The sequence below is a fragment of the Talaromyces rugulosus genome, chromosome I (genome assembly GCF_013368755.1).
Source record: "Talaromyces rugulosus chromosome I, complete sequence".
Taxonomy (NCBI): Eukaryota; Fungi; Ascomycota; class Eurotiomycetes; order Eurotiales; family Trichocomaceae; genus Talaromyces; species Talaromyces rugulosus.
The window spans coordinates 1,042,893-1,060,288 of NC_049561.1; the positions used below are offsets into that span (position 1 = coordinate 1,042,893).

Below are 17,396 nucleotides of genomic sequence, written 5' to 3' on the forward strand. Positions count from 1 at the left end.
CTGGCGGTCCCAGATCTGCTTCCCGCAGTACGCTGGTAATAATTCTTAGAAGGCGCCGTGTATCTCGATGAATATCTGACGGGTCCGACGCGAGCGTCTCGAGCCATTTGCATAAGAACACGGCGCATTCGAGGTTACAGAGGGAATGGATCGTGCTCCATGTCAAAGTCTGTGTCCTCGCAACGTATTCCACGCCGAGCCGAACGGGAATGGATAGAGCGTGGATGGATTGGAGGACGGCGTGGTAGATCTGAGGGGTTTGTGCGGGCCTTGGGGCGTTGCAGAAGGCTGATGCGATGGCTTCTGGATTCCCCGTTCCTAAGCTGCGGTGTGGGCCAAGATTGAAGTGTAGTCTGATGCATGCAATTCGGAATATCGCTGTCGCGTTGAAACCGAGGGGTCCTTTCGGAGATGAAGGGGTGATGGACGACGGGTCGGAGCTTGTCTCCCAGCTTTTTTGCCATCGTCGGAGCGCTGTGTGGAATCTTGTGAAGAACTCAACGGGTAGTGAGGTAGGTCGGTCCTCGGATGTTACTGGGATGCAGAATGATGCCTCCCATGCTAGATATATGTGTTGGAAGAGGCCGTGCATTAGGACCAGGTTTCCAAAGGAAGATAAGCTGAAGTTATCCCGACGAATTGGCTTATTGTGAAATAACTGGCCGTAGCCATCGCCGAAGGAGACGCTGTGTGGCCACTTCGAGCGGAGAGATTTCCATTCTGAGGCACTTGAAGCTCTCCAGAGATCCTCGGGCCAAGGAAGATAGAGTGAACTAACTTCACTATTCAGGATCTTTGGAGGCATATTGTAAAGAATGGTTTGATTATTGCAGATCATGTAGGCAATGAATTTGGTGCGCCGTTGCCCCTCTTGCTGAATCCAGGTGCTCCACGATCCATCGTTGGAATGACGATCGTGTAGGAGAAGGCCGCTATCCCGGAGATAGAGCGACATTTGACTAGCAATTCCAAGTGAATCGTGGAGTAGATCATGATTACCCCATGTGCCCAAAGTGGTAAGGATGATCTGAGCTTGCAGCACCTCAAAATGAGTCTTCTCAGTGCAGTCCATAGTCTCAACGTGGGAACGTGGGGTATAAAGCGAATTTGACTGGGTGTAGAGGCTGATGTGGCGGTTAATCAATGATCGTGACGCCTTGTAGAACCTCACTGCTCGTTCTCGCTCGAAGCGATATTGTGCCCCCATGGCCATAATTGCCAAGATTAAGGGCGGAGACAGATTCGCAATCGACACAGTGGATAGGTGCAAAAAAGGCAAATGCCCATGGCTTCCTGTGAAAAACCCTTCAATGTATCTGCAGAAGACATATTTCGAGGGCACACTAAAGGAGCTCGGGAGGTTTGGACGGATATGATCGATTTTCGTCAAAACATACTGGTAGTCCTCATTGCTAATTCGCCACGGATAATTGGGTTCATGTTCACCGGAAGAGTTAGGACGTGAGTAGAAGTGTTGCGAAGTATTTTCCACATCCTGAGAATTGGATTTGTCGTTTTGTGGTAAAGATGGGAGTTGGAAATGGGAAAGCGAGGCATCGTCATCAGATGGCGGGCTATCTGGCACGGCCTGATAGGGTGTTTCGTCGATAGACTGCCCTGAGTTCCCTGAGGGTGTTGACCCAGATATATCGAGCCCTGGAAGAGAGATGAGATAATTTGGGAGACCAAATCCTAGTCCTTCCAAGGGAAAGTCGGTATCAACGCTTCCCCATAACACGTTAAGATCTTCTAAATCTTCTTCTAGGAAGCTGTGAGAGGTATCTGGTGGAAGTAACAGGGATCCGGAGACGTTGGTGTCCTCGGAGCCCTGTACTTGACCTACGGCATTCGCCGGCAAAATAGAAGGTACGGCAGCAGGTTGGTTATTTAGATCTCCTTGTGGCAGAGGATGGGTTGCCTCGCGAACTTCCAAGCGGGAATTTGTGGAGCTATCAAGCTCCGATTCAAGATGCGTGGCTTGAGTGGTATTATTCTCGAATAGCAATAATCCACTGTAATTTTCAACCTCTCCATGACCAGGGGAATCGCTCTTGAGTTTCAAGTGACGCGACAACAGGTCACTATTGTTACTCAGTTTCTGATCCGAGAGTCCCTTGGTAAGGCTTGCACTTACCGTCTAGTGAAGTTCTTGCCACAGCGGCAGTGAAATGGCTTCTCGCGTGTATCTGTGCATGTCAGACGTGCCCACCCTAGTAGTGGAACAGGGGAACGCACGAGTCCGCTCGTGGCGGAGTAGGTGTTCTCGTCTGGCGAACCGCCTCCGACAAAATCTACATGGTGCGACTTCAATACGAGGCCGCATGGCTTCAACTGGGAGGAGGGGGTGCTCGTCTGTACTTCGACATCATCTATGTTCGACCGCAGTTGCTTATCAGTCGAAGTGGAGACGGTGACGGCATTCGAACTCCTGTGATATTACATAATCAGATAACGGCCTCTGAAAATGCACATTTTTGGGCTAGTTCGAATATTGTTGAATTATAATGGAGGTTAAGGTGTCGTGCTTGATGGATGATATTTTGATTATGAAGTACGAGTCGTCTGCATGTATATCCACGCATACTCCGTATTCCGTGGAACCTTCCTAATTGGGAAATAATATGTTTGTTCAAATGGTTGGAACAGGCCACTTCAATTCCTGTTGTCTGCAAATCGAATTCGTGCAATATAAATTGATAGAATTAGGGATTTTATCAATTCCAAGCTCACTATTTGCGACCGCTGTAAACTCGAATGCCTTCCACTGGGAACAGTATCCTTCGCTTTTCTGACCACATTCTGATCAAGGATGTCTTGTGATTTAGACAGACGTTCACAACAGCAATGTAAATAGCGCTTCATCTCTCCATCTACCAACAGGAATCCGAATCAAATCGACTGTGGACACAAGTCGAGTACACGCAACTTGCCTGGTATAGTATATCCGAGTTGCACCAATTCTCTCTTCCCCCCCTTCTTCCTTCCCCGAACGGCGGTCCCATTATTATGCTAGCTGATCTAAAAATTAATGCAAGCAACACATCTTGAATTGCAGTTATGTGACTATCTGTGCTAGATGTGGTGGGGTCGAATCCCCTGTGTCTTGCCATACTTCCAAAGCTCTAAGTCGACTATATTTACTGGGCGGAACAATTCCAAAGATGAGGGTCTGCAGCCATCCAAGCCCATAAAGAATAATAACTATAATCTTAGTGAGCTTCTAGGGTACAAATATCTTGGATTAATTATTACTTCCGATGACTCTAATCAGAAGGGATCAAAACGGTGACTTCCCCATTGAAAGTCAGAAGCACACGATTAGACTGCTGTTAGGTGTAGAGAAGTACCCCCCTGAGCAAACAAGTTGTGTCAAGAACTACGGTGTTGGGGAATAAGGGAAAGATTCGGAGTCTAAAGTCACCTAAGGTCCTGTCTGCCATGCCTCTCATTTCCGCCACCTGCGAGGCCCCAGCTTAATAGACAAAATTGGGGAAAGTTCAATTGCCACGCGTGAGGTATCAATGTTGATTACTTATGCTCATAACCAGTCTTGCAGTCGTTTCACTCTGTCTACTGATGAATCTCTGAAAATACCATTCTTGGAAGTTTTCAGACCCTCCCTCACAAGACCGACCAAGAATTGTACCCCCAGTCCAACTCCATCCAACACTCTCGCGCCACTTCCTTCGGTCGAAGCCGCGCAGATAGCTCGCATCTCTGCCATTCCAGCACAGCCCAACAGCACGCAATCAGCACCTTTCTCGTGAACCAGACGGTTGATCTTTTGTGTGATGATGGCTTGCACCTCGGCTCTTGGCTCAGAGTCAAGCTCGAGAACACCCAGCTTAGCTGCTTCGCATCCTGCAAAATAGTCCGAGAACCCATATTCAGAGACTGTACGACCGTGGGCTGCTGCAGATCGTTCCGATGTGCATATTATCCCCATATTGCCGCCGAGCATACGTGCTGCATACATGCCTGCCTCCATGATTCCAAGCACCGGCTGGGTAAATTCTTCCTTGAGCACACCGATCAAAGGATGAGCTCGGAAGCATGCGACAAGAAAAGCATCATAATTGTCTGCGATGGGTTTAATTGCCCTGATACAAGCCTCGGTGGAGAGCACGGCATCAGTTTGGGATTCGATCGCTGTGGGAGCAGGATAGGGTGCAGTGAATCCATGGACTATCACATCTGGGGGTAAACTGGGTCCCAAGGCTGTCAAACAGTCCTTGGTCATATATTCACTCGAGTTTGGGTTCACCAGGAGAATGTTGATTGGTCGAGAATTGGATGATCCAGACACCCGAGGTAAGATGACATCGGCGCGATCGGTGGCCATTGTCGTTCTCAGAGGGACAGACTCTCCGAATAAGAATCTCAAGTCAAGCGGTCGTTCGTATTACTTCTACCTCAATTCAATAGAAGTGAGCTAGCTGGGCCCTTATCCGTAACGGGGTTTACCTAGGCTTCGATACTTGTGACTCTTATCGGTGGACCCAACTAGAATCGAACCCCGAGGAAGTGTTGGGGTTTTTACCCCGAATTCAGCAGTACAACTCGTATCAACTGATAAGATTATTATTCTTCAAGTCTGACCACCAGTAAATGAAATCCACCTTATCACATACATTCCAGACCATAATTGGCTAGTTTTGACGCAAAACAAGGAAAATTTCATTTGAGACCTTGAGGTTTGGATTATACAATGGGAGAAAAAGCGGACATCCTTTTCATTGAATCACCTGTGCAGGCTGTCGACACCGCACGTCGAGAAGCTCTAGCAAAAAGGTTCAATCTTCTTTACTATGATTGCGACTCGACTACCGATTTTATTGAACGACTGAAGCCAGGAGGCCAGTATTCCGGGGTGGTGGCTATCGTCCGCAATGGGTGGCATAAAGTGGGCAAATTGGCATCGCAACATCTCTTCGCCCCGGAGGTGGTACCACATTTCCCCGGCTGTCTACGCATCATCTGCTGTAGCGGGCATGGATATGATGCATCAGATGTTAAAGGTATCTCAGCCAGGGGTATATGGTTCTGTAATACACCAGGTGCATGCACCGAGGCTGTGGCCAACACCGCATGGTTTCTGGTTCTCGACACATTTCGTTACCTATCTTACTCACACTGGTGTGCGCGATATGACTGGAATGCAAGCAGGGAACTTGGGCTCATTGCTAGTGACCCTTGTGGCCAGTCGTTAGGAATCGTAGGGCTGGGTGATATTGGGCTTGCAATTGCGCAAAAGTGTGAATCAGCGTGGGGCATGAAGATCCATTACCAAGGTCCACGCCAAAATATCTGTGCAGAAAGAGTCCTGCAAAATGGGGCGATCTACCATTGTCGAATCAGTGACATGATTCCTGAATTGGATTGCATTGTCCTTGCAGCTCCTTATTCGGACGAAACACACCACTTGTTGTCAACAAAGGAATTTGCTCTAGCGAAGAAGACGGGACTGAGAGTAGTCAACATTGCAAGGGGGAAAATGATTGACGAAGAAGCCTTGATAGAAGCTCTTGATCAAGGGAAAGTTGTTGGAGCAGGTCTCGATGTCCACGAAATAGAACCGGGTGTTAACTCCAAACTAAAAGACAATTGGAAAGTTACCCTTCTCCCTCACATTGGAGTTTGCTCGTCTACTAGCTGGCAAAACTTTGAAAAGATCAACTTGGACAACCTTGAAGCCTTTCTTACCACAGGACGACCGATAAACTATGTGATAGATATAGGTTTGTGAATACCAGTTGACTGTATAGTATTAGAAATAAATTCTATGCTAGAAATTATAATCACAAAATTGGTTACACATCGTAGAGCGAATGAAGATATATTCAAGGTGCTCAAACGAAATTCAAATTACCCCAAGAAACCTCATGTGAGATGCTCTGATCTCTCAGTTGCGATTGTACATTATTTTTACTCCAAAACGTCTAAAAGTCAGTTCCCAGTCAGACCAAGGCTTTTTGAGATTGATGTCAATTTTGGAGTTCCTGGATTAGACCCAAGAGAGAGAAATTAGTATAACACTGTGTGTTTCGTAGCATTTTAGCAGCTCCTATATCTCAAAAGATAACTGGCATGGCACCCTCTTTATCAAAAGTTTTCACCACCAGAGCTCCGGCTCCTCGAGCTATTATATCCCAAGCAATAATCTGCAATGGGATAATATACTGCTCGGGTGCGGTCGGCACAAATCCCCAGACAAACAAACTTGTTCCTGGAACAGTCAAAGACAGAACGGCAAGATTCTCTACTTAGATTTGTCGGTTTATTATTTTATGTTTCTGACAATTGATAGAAACAAGCTCTCAAAAACCTTATTGCCGTCATTGAAGCTGCCGGATCAAGCATTCAGCATGTGATTAAAGTCAATGTCTATCTTACGTCCATGGATGACTTCGGTCAAATGAACGCCGCCTATGAAGAAATTTTCAATACTGACCCCAGACCGGTATGAGCTGCAGGTTGTTGTATTCTGGTGTTTTCACTGCATATCTAACTTTGGGACTGTTATTGAAGGCTCGAACATGTGTGGCTGTGAATGCGTTTCCAGCCAAGACTGACGTAGAGATTGATCTAATTGCTGCTCTGTGAGTTTCTGTCATCTATGTTATTGCGCAGGGGCATATATATAGACCTTGTCCTTCTTTCAACTGTCACTGATCTGTGGTTCCTCAATCAATAGTGACCACGATGGCCCGAGAGCCTCTAGACTCTAGTTCAAGATGAAGAAAAGAGTTCGCGACTACTTGATAATAACATCAATATAATTGCATTATGCAATAATTTGTGTTCTCATTTTCATGATACCGTAATACTCGCAATTTAACTGTAGTTGTGTCGTGAGGTGAAACTGGGTTTCTACTCCAACTCTGTGCTTCATTTTTTTTGGGGCGGCGTGAGTGGAGCCCAGATGAACCGGCAAGATCAACAACACATTCCGATAGATGAAATAGAGAAGTAACCTCGGGGAGTTTGGTGTTAGTCAAAAGCTGCTGCCTTTTTCAAAGACCCGACTCCATCTCAAAGTGTTATCACCTCAGACGAGCTGCTCCGGGAACACGGAAATTCCACCACGCAATGTGTAAGAAACGATACTCCCTCATCAATGAAAGATATTTTTAATGACGATATTAATGCACTAGCGTCCTATGTTGTCGTCGGTGCTGGCGTCGTAGGGCTTACCACTGCGCTGGAACTAAAAGACCGCTACCCGAGTGCAAATGTTACAATCGCAGCCAAGTATCTACCGGGCGATTCATTTTCAGACTACACGTCTAACTGGGGGGGTGCAAATTGGTTTCCTGCTTCAGCAGACAATGGCCGTCAAGAGAAATGGGACTCTATCACCTACAAGAAGTTTAAACAGCTTTCTAGGGTGAGACCAGACTCCGGTGTCAAGACCATGAATATTCGCTTCCATTATGACCGACCGATCGATGAGGTTGGGATAATTACACCTGCTACAGGAAAAATCTGGTTTGAGGATCTTGTTGGGGGGTTAAAGCCAATTGAAAAAGATGAACTTCCAGACGGCGCAGCTTTTGGGTTTGAAATGGCTTCATTTGTTCTTGATGTTCAGCGATATCTTCCCTGGTAGGACTTGTTTCCCCAACTGGCAATCAAGCTTATGGCTGATGGTTGTAGGTTACAGATGGAAGCTCACTCTCGTGGAGTTGAAATCCATCGAAAAATATTCACCGACATTCGTGAGGTCTTCAATCTGTATCCTGAGGCATCGGCGGTGTTCAATTGCACTGGATTAGGGTCCCTTACACTTGGTGGTGTTGAGGACAAAATGCTGTATCCTGCGAGAGTATGTCTCCCCTACTAGGTCAGTATGACACGTCTCACAGCCGGCTTAGGGTCAAATTCTGCTCGTTGAAGGTCCAAAAGAACCAATTCCCACGATGTACTTCCGATCTCCACATCGAGATGCAGATGCAACCCATATATTTCCACGGGGCAAAGATGGAATGGGCGGTGTGATCTTGGGCGGGTGTCGGGAAAAGAACAACTGGAATGGAGAAGTCGATTTGGAATTTGCAGAGGTCATTAAACGAAAATGCTGCGCCCTAGTTCCCCAGCTTGGAAAGCCCGAAAACCTCAAGGTCATCAAGCACGGCGTCGGGCTTCGTCGTACGTATCCTGCATTCTTGACACGTCGCCCGAAATTCCCCATTTCTAATTCTATACAGCCAGCCGAAAAGGTGGTGCGAGGGTCGAACGTGAGTATATTGATGGCAAGCTTGTCATCCATAATTACGGAGCGGGTGGTACTGGGTTTCAATCATCTTGGTAAGGATTCCAATTAATATTAAAGAGAATATACGAATATACCCCTGACAAAAAACAGGGGTCTGGCCATGGAAGCCGTCGATTTGATTCCCGAACGAGCTCGGCTATAAATCTTTTCATGGTTTATGCAAATAAAAGCTGCTTTATTCTAGGGGGGGGTTGGCTAGAAGATCTAATTCTGGTGGTATTATTTAAGATTATATGATAACGAAACAATTTGATCTACATCGCAAAACCTTGTTATACACGAAAAGATTTCATCCATACAGTTGTCCATGTACGTTACCTTACGCCTTGGGAGTTGAAACATTCCTTCTCTCCTTCTAGTTTCAGAGACCTTCCAAGGCCATGTCTATCATGTCTACGGATCATGTTGTATTAGTTTTTTTTGGGTCTGAGTATTCACTTTCCCGCACTAGTAGCGAAATATGATTTCTCGCTTGCCCCGAAAAGCTTTGTGACCAATGCGTAGAATGTCATTGTTGAATTTCATAACAAATATAAGTGAGAATATATTACGGAGAGACTATTGCAACCATCAATCGGTCAATCTAGGGTTTTCCCGTGCTAGTAATAGGGCTGCTCTGTATAGCTTTCAAAATCCTGATCTTCTAAAGTCTCTTAAGGGCATCAATGATCACTCCGTTATTATATTCATGCTTGAGCATCGCGTAATCATGCCACAGGCCTGGGCCGCCACAAATCTCGCTCTCCCTCGATCATCCCGGCGGGCAGTTGACCAAGCTTTCCAACCAGAAGGCGACCATTTTCTCTCTTTAAGAAATTTCCAAATCCCTTCACTCCAGTCACACTATCCTTGTCCGCATCCCATACAATCTCACCCCGCAACATCGTAAGGCGAGGCCAATTCCGAACACGCATCCCTTCAAATGGCGTATAATCAACCCCGTGGTGGAGTTTCTCCTGTGCAATCGTTTTCTCGCCTTGGTTGTGTGGATGCCAGACAACTAGATCTGCATCAAATCCTGGCATAATGGATCCCTTCCGCGTTAGCCCATACAGCCTAGCCGGATTGCCCGATGTGAGTTGCACAAAACGAGCCAGGCTCAGACGGGCTCGCTCCTTCGGAAGACATCCTTCTGTTTCACTGAAAAGAAGAGATAGGCGGGTCTCAATTCCTGGGATTCCTTTCGGAATTTTACTAAATTTGGGGATTCCGTCGATTATTCCAGCTTTTTTCCCTTGAGGATGGTCGTATTTGGTGGGCGCGTGGTCCGACGAGAATATCGTGAATGTGTCGTTTGAAATTCCGCGCCAGAGAGCTTCGAGGTCTTCTGGGTTGTGGCGAAGTGGAGGGGAGCACACCCCCTTGGCACCATGGAAGGCATCGTGCTCGTGGTTTGCCAGTTTATCAGACAATAGGAACAGATAATGGGGGCATGTCTCTGCATGGATCGGGAGTAATCTCGTCTGCGCTTCCCTGATATGCTTCATGGCTCCATCGGAAGAAACGTGAACTAGTAGCACCGGAGCATCAACCAATTCTGCAAGTCGAATGGCACGGTATGACGCTTCGTCTTCAGCAATTTTTGGTGCCGAGATCGCGTGGAAGAAAGGGGCCGTGTTCTCATTTCTCTCAAGGCCCTGGATCAGGAAATTGATCATGTCGCTGTTCTCAGCATGAATCATAGTCGTCAGTCCCAGCGACCGGCATGCAAGCATAGTATCGAGGAGTTGACGGTCGGACAGTTTGTACAACTCGTAAGTCATGTAAAGTTTGACACTTGTTATGCCTTCTTCTTTGGCAATACGAGGCAATTCCTGCCAAAGGATTGTCTCGCTGGGATTCGTGAGAATAAAGTGAAACCCGTAATCACAGTAGCTTTGGCCACGAGATTTTTCGTGATACTCTTCGAGGACGGGGAACAAGGATGTCATCTCCTTCGTTTGCGATGCAAATGCAAGTACGGTCGTAGTACCTCCGGCGACTGCACTGCGCGTGCCAGTCTCCCAGGTGTCTCCAGTCGGTGCATTTCTTTGCGCCAGATGCACATGTGAATCGACACCGCCAGGTGTGATATATGCGCCTTGCGCATCAATGATCTTGGTCTCGGGGCCTTCAGGCAGGCCAAATCCTATGAGAGATATTTTCCCGTTGGAGATTCCAATTTCTTGCCCGGCAGGAAGCACGCCGCTTTCCGTGACCTGATCAAAAATATCAGTCCTATGCTGAAACAATCGACCTCCTTGTGAAATAGCATATCTAAAGACGCTGACATATGGGACGAGGTCATCGAGGGATCACTCACAATGAGACCGTTTCTCACGATAGTATCCAGCCCCATGGTGGCTATGGTATGTTCGGTTCAGTGAAGGTTGCCACTCTAACTAGAGGAGCGATCCATATCCTTTGTATCGTTCTAGGTGAGTCTCAAATTTCTCATCTCTTCCTCTAACCTGCTTGGCTTATCATGGGGTTCTCGCTATCTGTGGTGCTGGGTGGGGGGGAACTTTGTTCCCAGAGTTTCGACCCCAACAACCCCAATTTGAAGCCTATCGATGAAATACATCATACCATTCTGGTCCCTGACAGGATTTCGTCCAGTATGCTTTACTATAGTCTCATTTACAAGCAGACATTCCCTACTTTAGGTTTGGCTTCTAATAGCGGTGGAGAGTACCTACTCCATACACGCTCTGCCTTTCTGAGGGCAGGAGTGACAACACGCTTCTTGGGCCGGTTGACGTCAGGTTTATTCTGCCGAACTTTCTGTTCTGTAGATGCAGGCATGATAGCTATTATGGCCTTGATCTCACGCTGGCTTACGCCATCGGCGTCTTGACGGGATTCGTGGAAGATGAAGAAGCGGCGAGACAAGCAAAGCCCGTCTAAAGTCCAGCCCAATAGAGGGCCTTCATTTGTTGTCCTATAAGATTTTGACTAGAGAGAGGAACAAACAGCGTACAGTATGTATATAGGTCTCGTTGCACGAAAACTATTCATCTAGGGGGTTTACGAATATACAAGTCGACTGATTCAATGTGTGGAATATATCCTGCAAATGAAATATTTAAAACACGCTCAAACTCAAATGTACATGTTAAGGGTCTACCTAATTTTATCGTCGCCAGATCATAGCAAGTCTGGCTCAATAACCCCAGTACGATCCAGAATAGGATGGTAGTGTTCAGGTCGACGATGCTTCTCAAACGCGAAGACAGTGCTCTTAGGTCGGTGGCAGTCTGCTAAGTCAATTGTTGCCAGAACCAACTCGTCCTCCTTCGTTTGAGCTTCCTTGATAATGTGCCCAAGCGGATGCACAATGATAGTTCCACCCACCAACGGGTTCCCATCTTCAGCGCCCGTCTTTGCAACATTGATGCTAAAACAGGCGTTCATATAACTGTTTCCCTGGCATGAAAGTTTATGATGCAACATTACCATCTCCTCCGCCGCTTCGGGAGTTAGATCCAGTTGGTGGCCAGCGGCAGTGGTCGGGAATGCAGTGGTATTATATCCACAACATAAAATCTCCATTCCTTGGAGGCCGTACACGCGCCAGGCCTCGGCCCAACGTCGATCATTGCAGATGAGCATTCCAATGATCGGATCGCCTTTACCAGTTGATTGTGTAACGTTATCCAGGTCGGTCGACTTCTTTAGTGCGCCCTCAACAAGCCCGGGGGCTCTGAATGCCGGGAATCCAAGATCTCCCGGGCGGAAATAGCGCTTCTCTAACTGCTGAACAGCGCCAGGCTCGGTACGAGGCTCCACGGTGCCTGGAAGATGGACTTTGCGGTATTTCCCGACAATTTTATTTGCATCCGCGGAGTAGTAAACACTGGAGTTGTAGTCGATATGGGTTCCGTCTTTTTGAATGCTGCGTTCCGCATAGCCCACATACACATCAATACCCAGTGCACTTGCACGGTCAAAAAGAGGCTTGACGTTTGGAGATTGCTCAATTCCACCTTTACTTGGATCTTCTACGTCAAAATATTGATCCAAGTCTATTCCCTCGAAAAGATATCGTGGGAAGAACGTGGTGAAAGCAAGCTCTGGGAAGACTGCAAGTTTTGCTCCTTGCTGCGCGGCCTGTTCCAAAAGCGACAGCATGCGCTTCAACACATCTCGCCGAGAATCTGCGAGATGAACGGGACCAAGCTGACAGGCAGCGACTGTCACCAACCTGGACGCCGAAGTCGTGGAACTCATGGTGATTGTCGTAGTTGCACGTGGGCTTGGATGAAGATTGTTTTCTGAATATGCCAACGATACGCTAGGCAGAATGGTAAATTATAAATGGACTATTAACTATCAAACTCAGCAAATCTACGAGATACAAATTCGGGGTCGAAACACACCCCACATATCAGTTATCAGTGAATTCACCCCGAGGACTTTCCACCCAACGGAGTCGGTTACGCTTATCTTTCCGACTCCAATCTCAAAACTATCTATCGTCCCGTCCACTCTTTGGCCAATTTTCGTAAACTCTACTGGTACGCTGGTTATCAATAGGTTTCGTAAGAATAGCCCCGCAAGGGGTTACACGTTTTGCTTTTGAAGAAGTTAAAGCTCGTGGTCCCAGAAAGCTTGCACAAAGAAACAAAGTGTAGACTACATACATCCTCTTCGATTTACTATATTTGGTCATATCATAGAACAAACATGGGACTTCGAAATCGACTACAAGTAAATCAAGGGGACTCCTCGCTAGCGCACTCCAATAAAGACCTCGAGCCTATACCCCGGGACTCCCCAAAACGAACATGGACATGGCCGTCTCTTCTCGGCTTCTGGATCGCCGAGGCATTCAGTATTAGCATGTACCAAGGTGAATAGTCTCAAATGAAACATGGAGGACGGTGCACAGCTAACTGAATGCAGTAACCTCTACTGCTGTAACGAAGGGACTCAGTCCACCGATGGCTCTTGGAGCCATGGTTGTTGGACATGTGTTAGTATGCATTCCGGCCATGTTAAACGCGTATGTCTTGACTTTATCTTCGCGCTACCGAGGTTGTTTTCCTCTATGTCTTGAAAAGTATCCTAATAAGCCGCAGGTATGTTGGTGCGATCCATGGAATCAATTTTCCCATATTCACCCGCGTGAGTTTCGGAATGAGAGGAAGTTATTTTGCAGTCTTCGGTGGGTTCTTCACCACAGGAGCTTTGATCGAAACAAAAAAAACCCACTAATTATTTCGCAGTGCGTGGGATAGTCGCGGTGATCTGGTTCGGTACACAGTCATATCAAGCAGGGCAATGTATATCAGTGATGATCCAAGCTATTTGGCCATCCTTCAAGAATCTTCCGAATCATCTACCGCAGAACTCACCCGTGACATCATCTGAGCTTCTGTGCTTCTTCCTCGCGATTATCGCTCAGCTTCCCTTGCTGTATCTCAATGTTTCCACTTTGCGGTATTTCTTCTTGGTGAAGACCATGGTCATGCCAGTATTTGGAGTCGTGCTCTTCAGCTGGGCGGTTGCCTCGGGTAAGTAGTGAAAGCAGACGAGAACAACCAGTAGTACATGAATCGCTAATTATGGCAGCCCATGGATTCGGTCCCGTATTCTCGAAGCCAAGTCATATCAAAGACGGAACTCCAGTGGCGGTTGTATTTCTACAGTGTCTGACAAGCGCAATAGGTCCGAAAGCAACCCTGGCGTTGAGTATGCTTTTCCGTCCTTTATTTTTTACGTGATGCTGGTTGAGATGTCTAATGCGATGTAGACATGCCCGATTTAACTCGATACGCACGAAAACCTCGTGAAGTCTTTTGGACTCAGGCCGTCGGTCTGATTATCCTCGTTTCGTTGTGTGGACTATTGGGTGCCACGGTCTCGAGTGCTTCGGAAGTGATCTACGGAGAAGTGACATGGAATCCGCTCCAGGTGGCGCTCCTTTGGAATAACAGAGCGGCCCAATTCTTCGCTGCATTCTGCTGGGCTTTTGCAGCAATTGGGACGAATATTTCGGCAAATAGTATCTCGTTCTCGAACGATATCGCGCTGTGGTTTCCAAAATACATCGACACGAGACGAGGGGCCTTTATCTGTGCTTTTCTGAGCATTCTGTCAATGCCATGGTACATACAGAATTCGTAAGCTTTCCCTCTGTTCACCCGGCGTCGGTTCGACGATTTGCCACTGATATCATGATGTACAGTGCGGCTTCCTTCTCGTCATTTCTGGGCGGCTACTCACTATTTCTTGGTGCGATTGCTGGCGTGATTATCGTGGACTTCTGGATCTGTCGGCGTCGAAGCCTTAGGATCGGTTCGTTATACGAGATGCACGGAACGCATTACTTTACAGCGGGATTCAACCTGAGGGCTTTTTTGGCCTTCATTTGTGGGATAGTGCCAAATATGCCCGGACTAGCGGCGGTGTGTGGGCAAGCTGGGATTCCCAAAGGTGCCACTTATCTGTACTCGTTGAGTTGGCTTGTCAGTATTCTTGTCTCTGGGTCTGTATATTGGGTTCTGTTTCAGATCAAGCCTTTCAAGGTGGACGAGGAAGAAGAAAAGTTTGCTATCGATGGGGTTGAGGCAGAAACGGTCATGAATGAAGAGAGCTCACATGTGATTCTGAAAGACGAATCAAAGATGTAGGATATATTCGTTAATTGAGGATGTTGATCGCTAGACACCAAGAGAAAACTACCTCTCATTAAGTGAACCACTAATATTGACGCACTGAAGTTATAATCCCAGGGATTTTATAGCTTTCAATTTTCCATGGGGCCCTTCTTTCGATAATCACTGGAAGAGATATCATCTTGTTACTATATGTGACACATGGATCTACAAATTTCAATAGTACTAATGGAGCGAAGGGTTCACGAGATCAGCGGTGCAGGAATTGCAAGCCATGCTTATGATCCCGAGAAAGACACTGGAGGCTCGCCTCTGGAAAGACTCCTTAAAGATGGTGGGATTGGCGGACGATCAGCCTGGTGAGTTATCGATTCTTGTGACAATAGTAACCCATTAAATATAATATAACATTAAGCTAATTATATAATCTTATTAATAATGCAATACAATATTAATATTAAATAATAAATTACTTGATTTTATTATATTTGTACAATACAGTACTGTAAGTTAGAAATAACCGATGAGCATCGCCAGAATTAATTGAACCTATAAATTCCCTTTGCAAAGTTGCATGCCTATTATATACAAACTCTCACTCACCCACTCTCCATTGCGCGCATGGCCATCATGTCGCCTACTTTCGGCGGCAGAACCAGAGCCCCTCGGTCGTTTCGTTTGAACAGGTCTATCAAATAGCTCGCTGTTTTTGCGGGTTGGTCTTCTTGCACAAAGTGACCAGCAGCGGGCAGAACTTGCAGCGAATATTTGCCTTCAAAAAAACAAAAGAAGAGGTATCAGCTATACAGACCAGAGCTGGAGAAAAATGAAAAACGAGAAAAACAAACCTTGCATCTGCGCAATCAGAAGCTCCTTGTCTAGTCGATCCGTACCAGCCAGAATGAGCAGCTTCCCCCCCTTGGCATCGAGGAACTTGCGACTTAGCCCAACAAACCAGTCTTCCCAGAACGGCTTTGTCTCGGCCAGATTCGTCCTCCAGACCCATGGACGTGACGGGTCAGATGGCGGGTTTTCTTCTCTGAGTAACGAGGGAACGGAAACTCTAGCAGAAACCGAGTTGCGTATCGTTCGCGAACGAAAACTGCAGTTTTGACTTTAGAACAAGGAAGAACAAAGCAAAAAAAGAAGGAAAGAGAGAGAACTTACTGCCACTCGATTGCAGAAGACAAGGAAGCAAACTTTGTCGGCCGTGTAGATAAATATGTATCCATGCTCTGCAAAGCGTCCATTGCAGAGCCTATTACACTCCAGGTAGTAAGCATCATTTCTTAAGATATCTCATTGTAGAGAGGAAAAAGACCGTACGTACCTTCGACGACATCAAGAACTGCATGCGCCAGTACCTTGTCACCCAATTCTCCATTTTTAGCAACGTCGGTAATCACCGCGCCCCCGAGACTGTGCCCAACCAAGACCAGATCTGGCATGTCCTGCCATCGCATCTTTGCCTTTGTTTCTCGGACCACAAAGACCAAGTCGCGACTCAGCGTCTCCAGACGATAATCAGGTTCCTTCTTTTCGCCACCATCAAGTGGCTCCACGGTCGTACTTCCATGATGGCGGGCATCTATCGACAATACCCCCGCCTCCGGAAGCGCTTTGCGTATCTCTGTAGCGCAGACCGCAAACGAGAGGCCCGAAGACCCAGCGCCGTGGTGTGCTACAAACAAGGGGCCAGAGTTTGTCGGTGGTGTAATGTAAGCATGGTGAACTACGTGCAAACCATCTACATCTTCTTCGAGATAGAGCTCTTGCGCATAAAAGTCGGTCCAGCTTAGGGACTTGTTGGGATCTTTTCGAGATGATTCCAATCTGTTTTTTGTTATCAGACACACTTGAACATACACGTGTATATTTAAAGAAAAAAACTCACGAGCTCGGTCGAGCAAATAACCTCTGACTCGCTGACGGAACAACCGTCCCAGTCGACGACCCCGACGACGAATCGCCATCCCCATCTTCCTCAGCTATCGAGCCAGTTTTCTTCCCCCCATCAGTCAAGCTCTCATGGTTTGATTGTTCTTGTTCTTCATCTTCAAATAGCGGAATGTCTGGTGGGAGTTTGGCGAGTCGCGATTTGACAAAGCTCTTTTGGAGGTCGCTCATGTTGTCCATCAAACGTCTGCGTGGTGATGATAAATAAATACCAACGCACGAAACCACATGTGCAGCCTAGGATGACGATGAGAGGCGGGGCGAGACAAGTAACGGCGCGTATTATTTCGAGTCCATGCACTACAAAAGATCGCTTGGCGATAAGTGTATATTGGTGGAACCTTTTTTTATTTGATGTGTCTGCATGCAACAGTGACACAGATGGCAGCGACAAACCGATGTGGCGAAATCACCCCCGCTTTTAGGTCTTGCCGCGATAATTGATAATTCGCTTCCTATTTACATGTAGAATATTTGTCCTGCCAATGAACATTTGACACGCATTGTCTGTATTAAAATGCTGTATTGAGTAGATGATGGTCTATTCTCGTCGCTGTTCATGTAGC

At 46.9% G+C, this 17,396-nt stretch overlaps 6 protein-coding genes across 6 annotated transcripts; 3 read left to right on the forward strand and 3 right to left on the reverse strand.

Annotated features, from left to right (window-relative positions):
* Positions 1–3,538: 3,538 nt before the first annotated feature.
* Positions 3,539–4,342, reverse strand: TRUGW13939_00345 (uncharacterized protein; the record flags this gene model as incomplete). The annotated part of the gene is made up of 1 exon (XM_035483554.1): positions 3,539–4,342. The coding sequence occupies one exon, from the start codon at positions 4,340–4,342 to the stop codon at positions 3,539–3,541; it is 804 nt and encodes a 267-aa protein (XP_035339447.1).
* A 366-nt stretch (positions 4,343–4,708) lies between these two features.
* TRUGW13939_00346 (uncharacterized protein) lies at positions 4,709–6,603 on the forward strand (the record flags this gene model as incomplete). Its single annotated transcript, XM_035483555.1, has 3 exons — positions 4,709–5,725; positions 6,308–6,460; positions 6,529–6,603. 3 exons carry the CDS (start codon positions 4,709–4,711, stop codon positions 6,601–6,603), a joined length of 1,245 nt encoding a protein of 414 aa, XP_035339448.1.
* Positions 6,604–7,089: 486 nt separating this feature from the next.
* TRUGW13939_00347 (uncharacterized protein) lies at positions 7,090–8,311 on the forward strand (the record flags this gene model as incomplete). The annotated part of the gene is made up of 5 exons (XM_035483556.1): positions 7,090–7,093; positions 7,155–7,605; positions 7,657–7,825; positions 7,875–8,148; positions 8,208–8,311. The coding sequence occupies 5 exons, from the start codon at positions 7,090–7,092 to the stop codon at positions 8,309–8,311; spliced, it is 1,002 nt and encodes a 333-aa protein (XP_035339449.1).
* A 671-nt stretch (positions 8,312–8,982) lies between these two features.
* On the reverse strand, positions 8,983–10,613 carry TRUGW13939_00348 (uncharacterized protein; the record flags this gene model as incomplete). Its single annotated transcript, XM_035483557.1, has 2 exons — positions 8,983–10,473; positions 10,578–10,613. 2 exons carry the CDS (start codon positions 10,611–10,613, stop codon positions 8,983–8,985), a joined length of 1,527 nt encoding a protein of 508 aa, XP_035339450.1.
* Positions 10,614–11,401: 788 nt separating this feature from the next.
* TRUGW13939_00349 (uncharacterized protein) lies at positions 11,402–12,484 on the reverse strand (the record flags this gene model as incomplete). Its single annotated transcript, XM_035483558.1, has 1 exon — positions 11,402–12,484. One exon carries the CDS (start codon positions 12,482–12,484, stop codon positions 11,402–11,404), a length of 1,083 nt encoding a protein of 360 aa, XP_035339451.1.
* Positions 12,485–12,940: 456 nt separating this feature from the next.
* On the forward strand, positions 12,941–15,237 carry TRUGW13939_00350 (uncharacterized protein; the record flags this gene model as incomplete). The annotated part of the gene is made up of 8 exons (XM_035483559.1): positions 12,941–13,106; positions 13,160–13,259; positions 13,336–13,421; positions 13,483–13,770; positions 13,829–13,948; positions 14,010–14,364; positions 14,445–14,885; positions 15,114–15,237. 8 exons carry the CDS (start codon positions 12,941–12,943, stop codon positions 15,235–15,237), a joined length of 1,680 nt encoding a protein of 559 aa, XP_035339452.1.
* Positions 15,238–17,396: the final 2,159 nt, after the last annotated feature.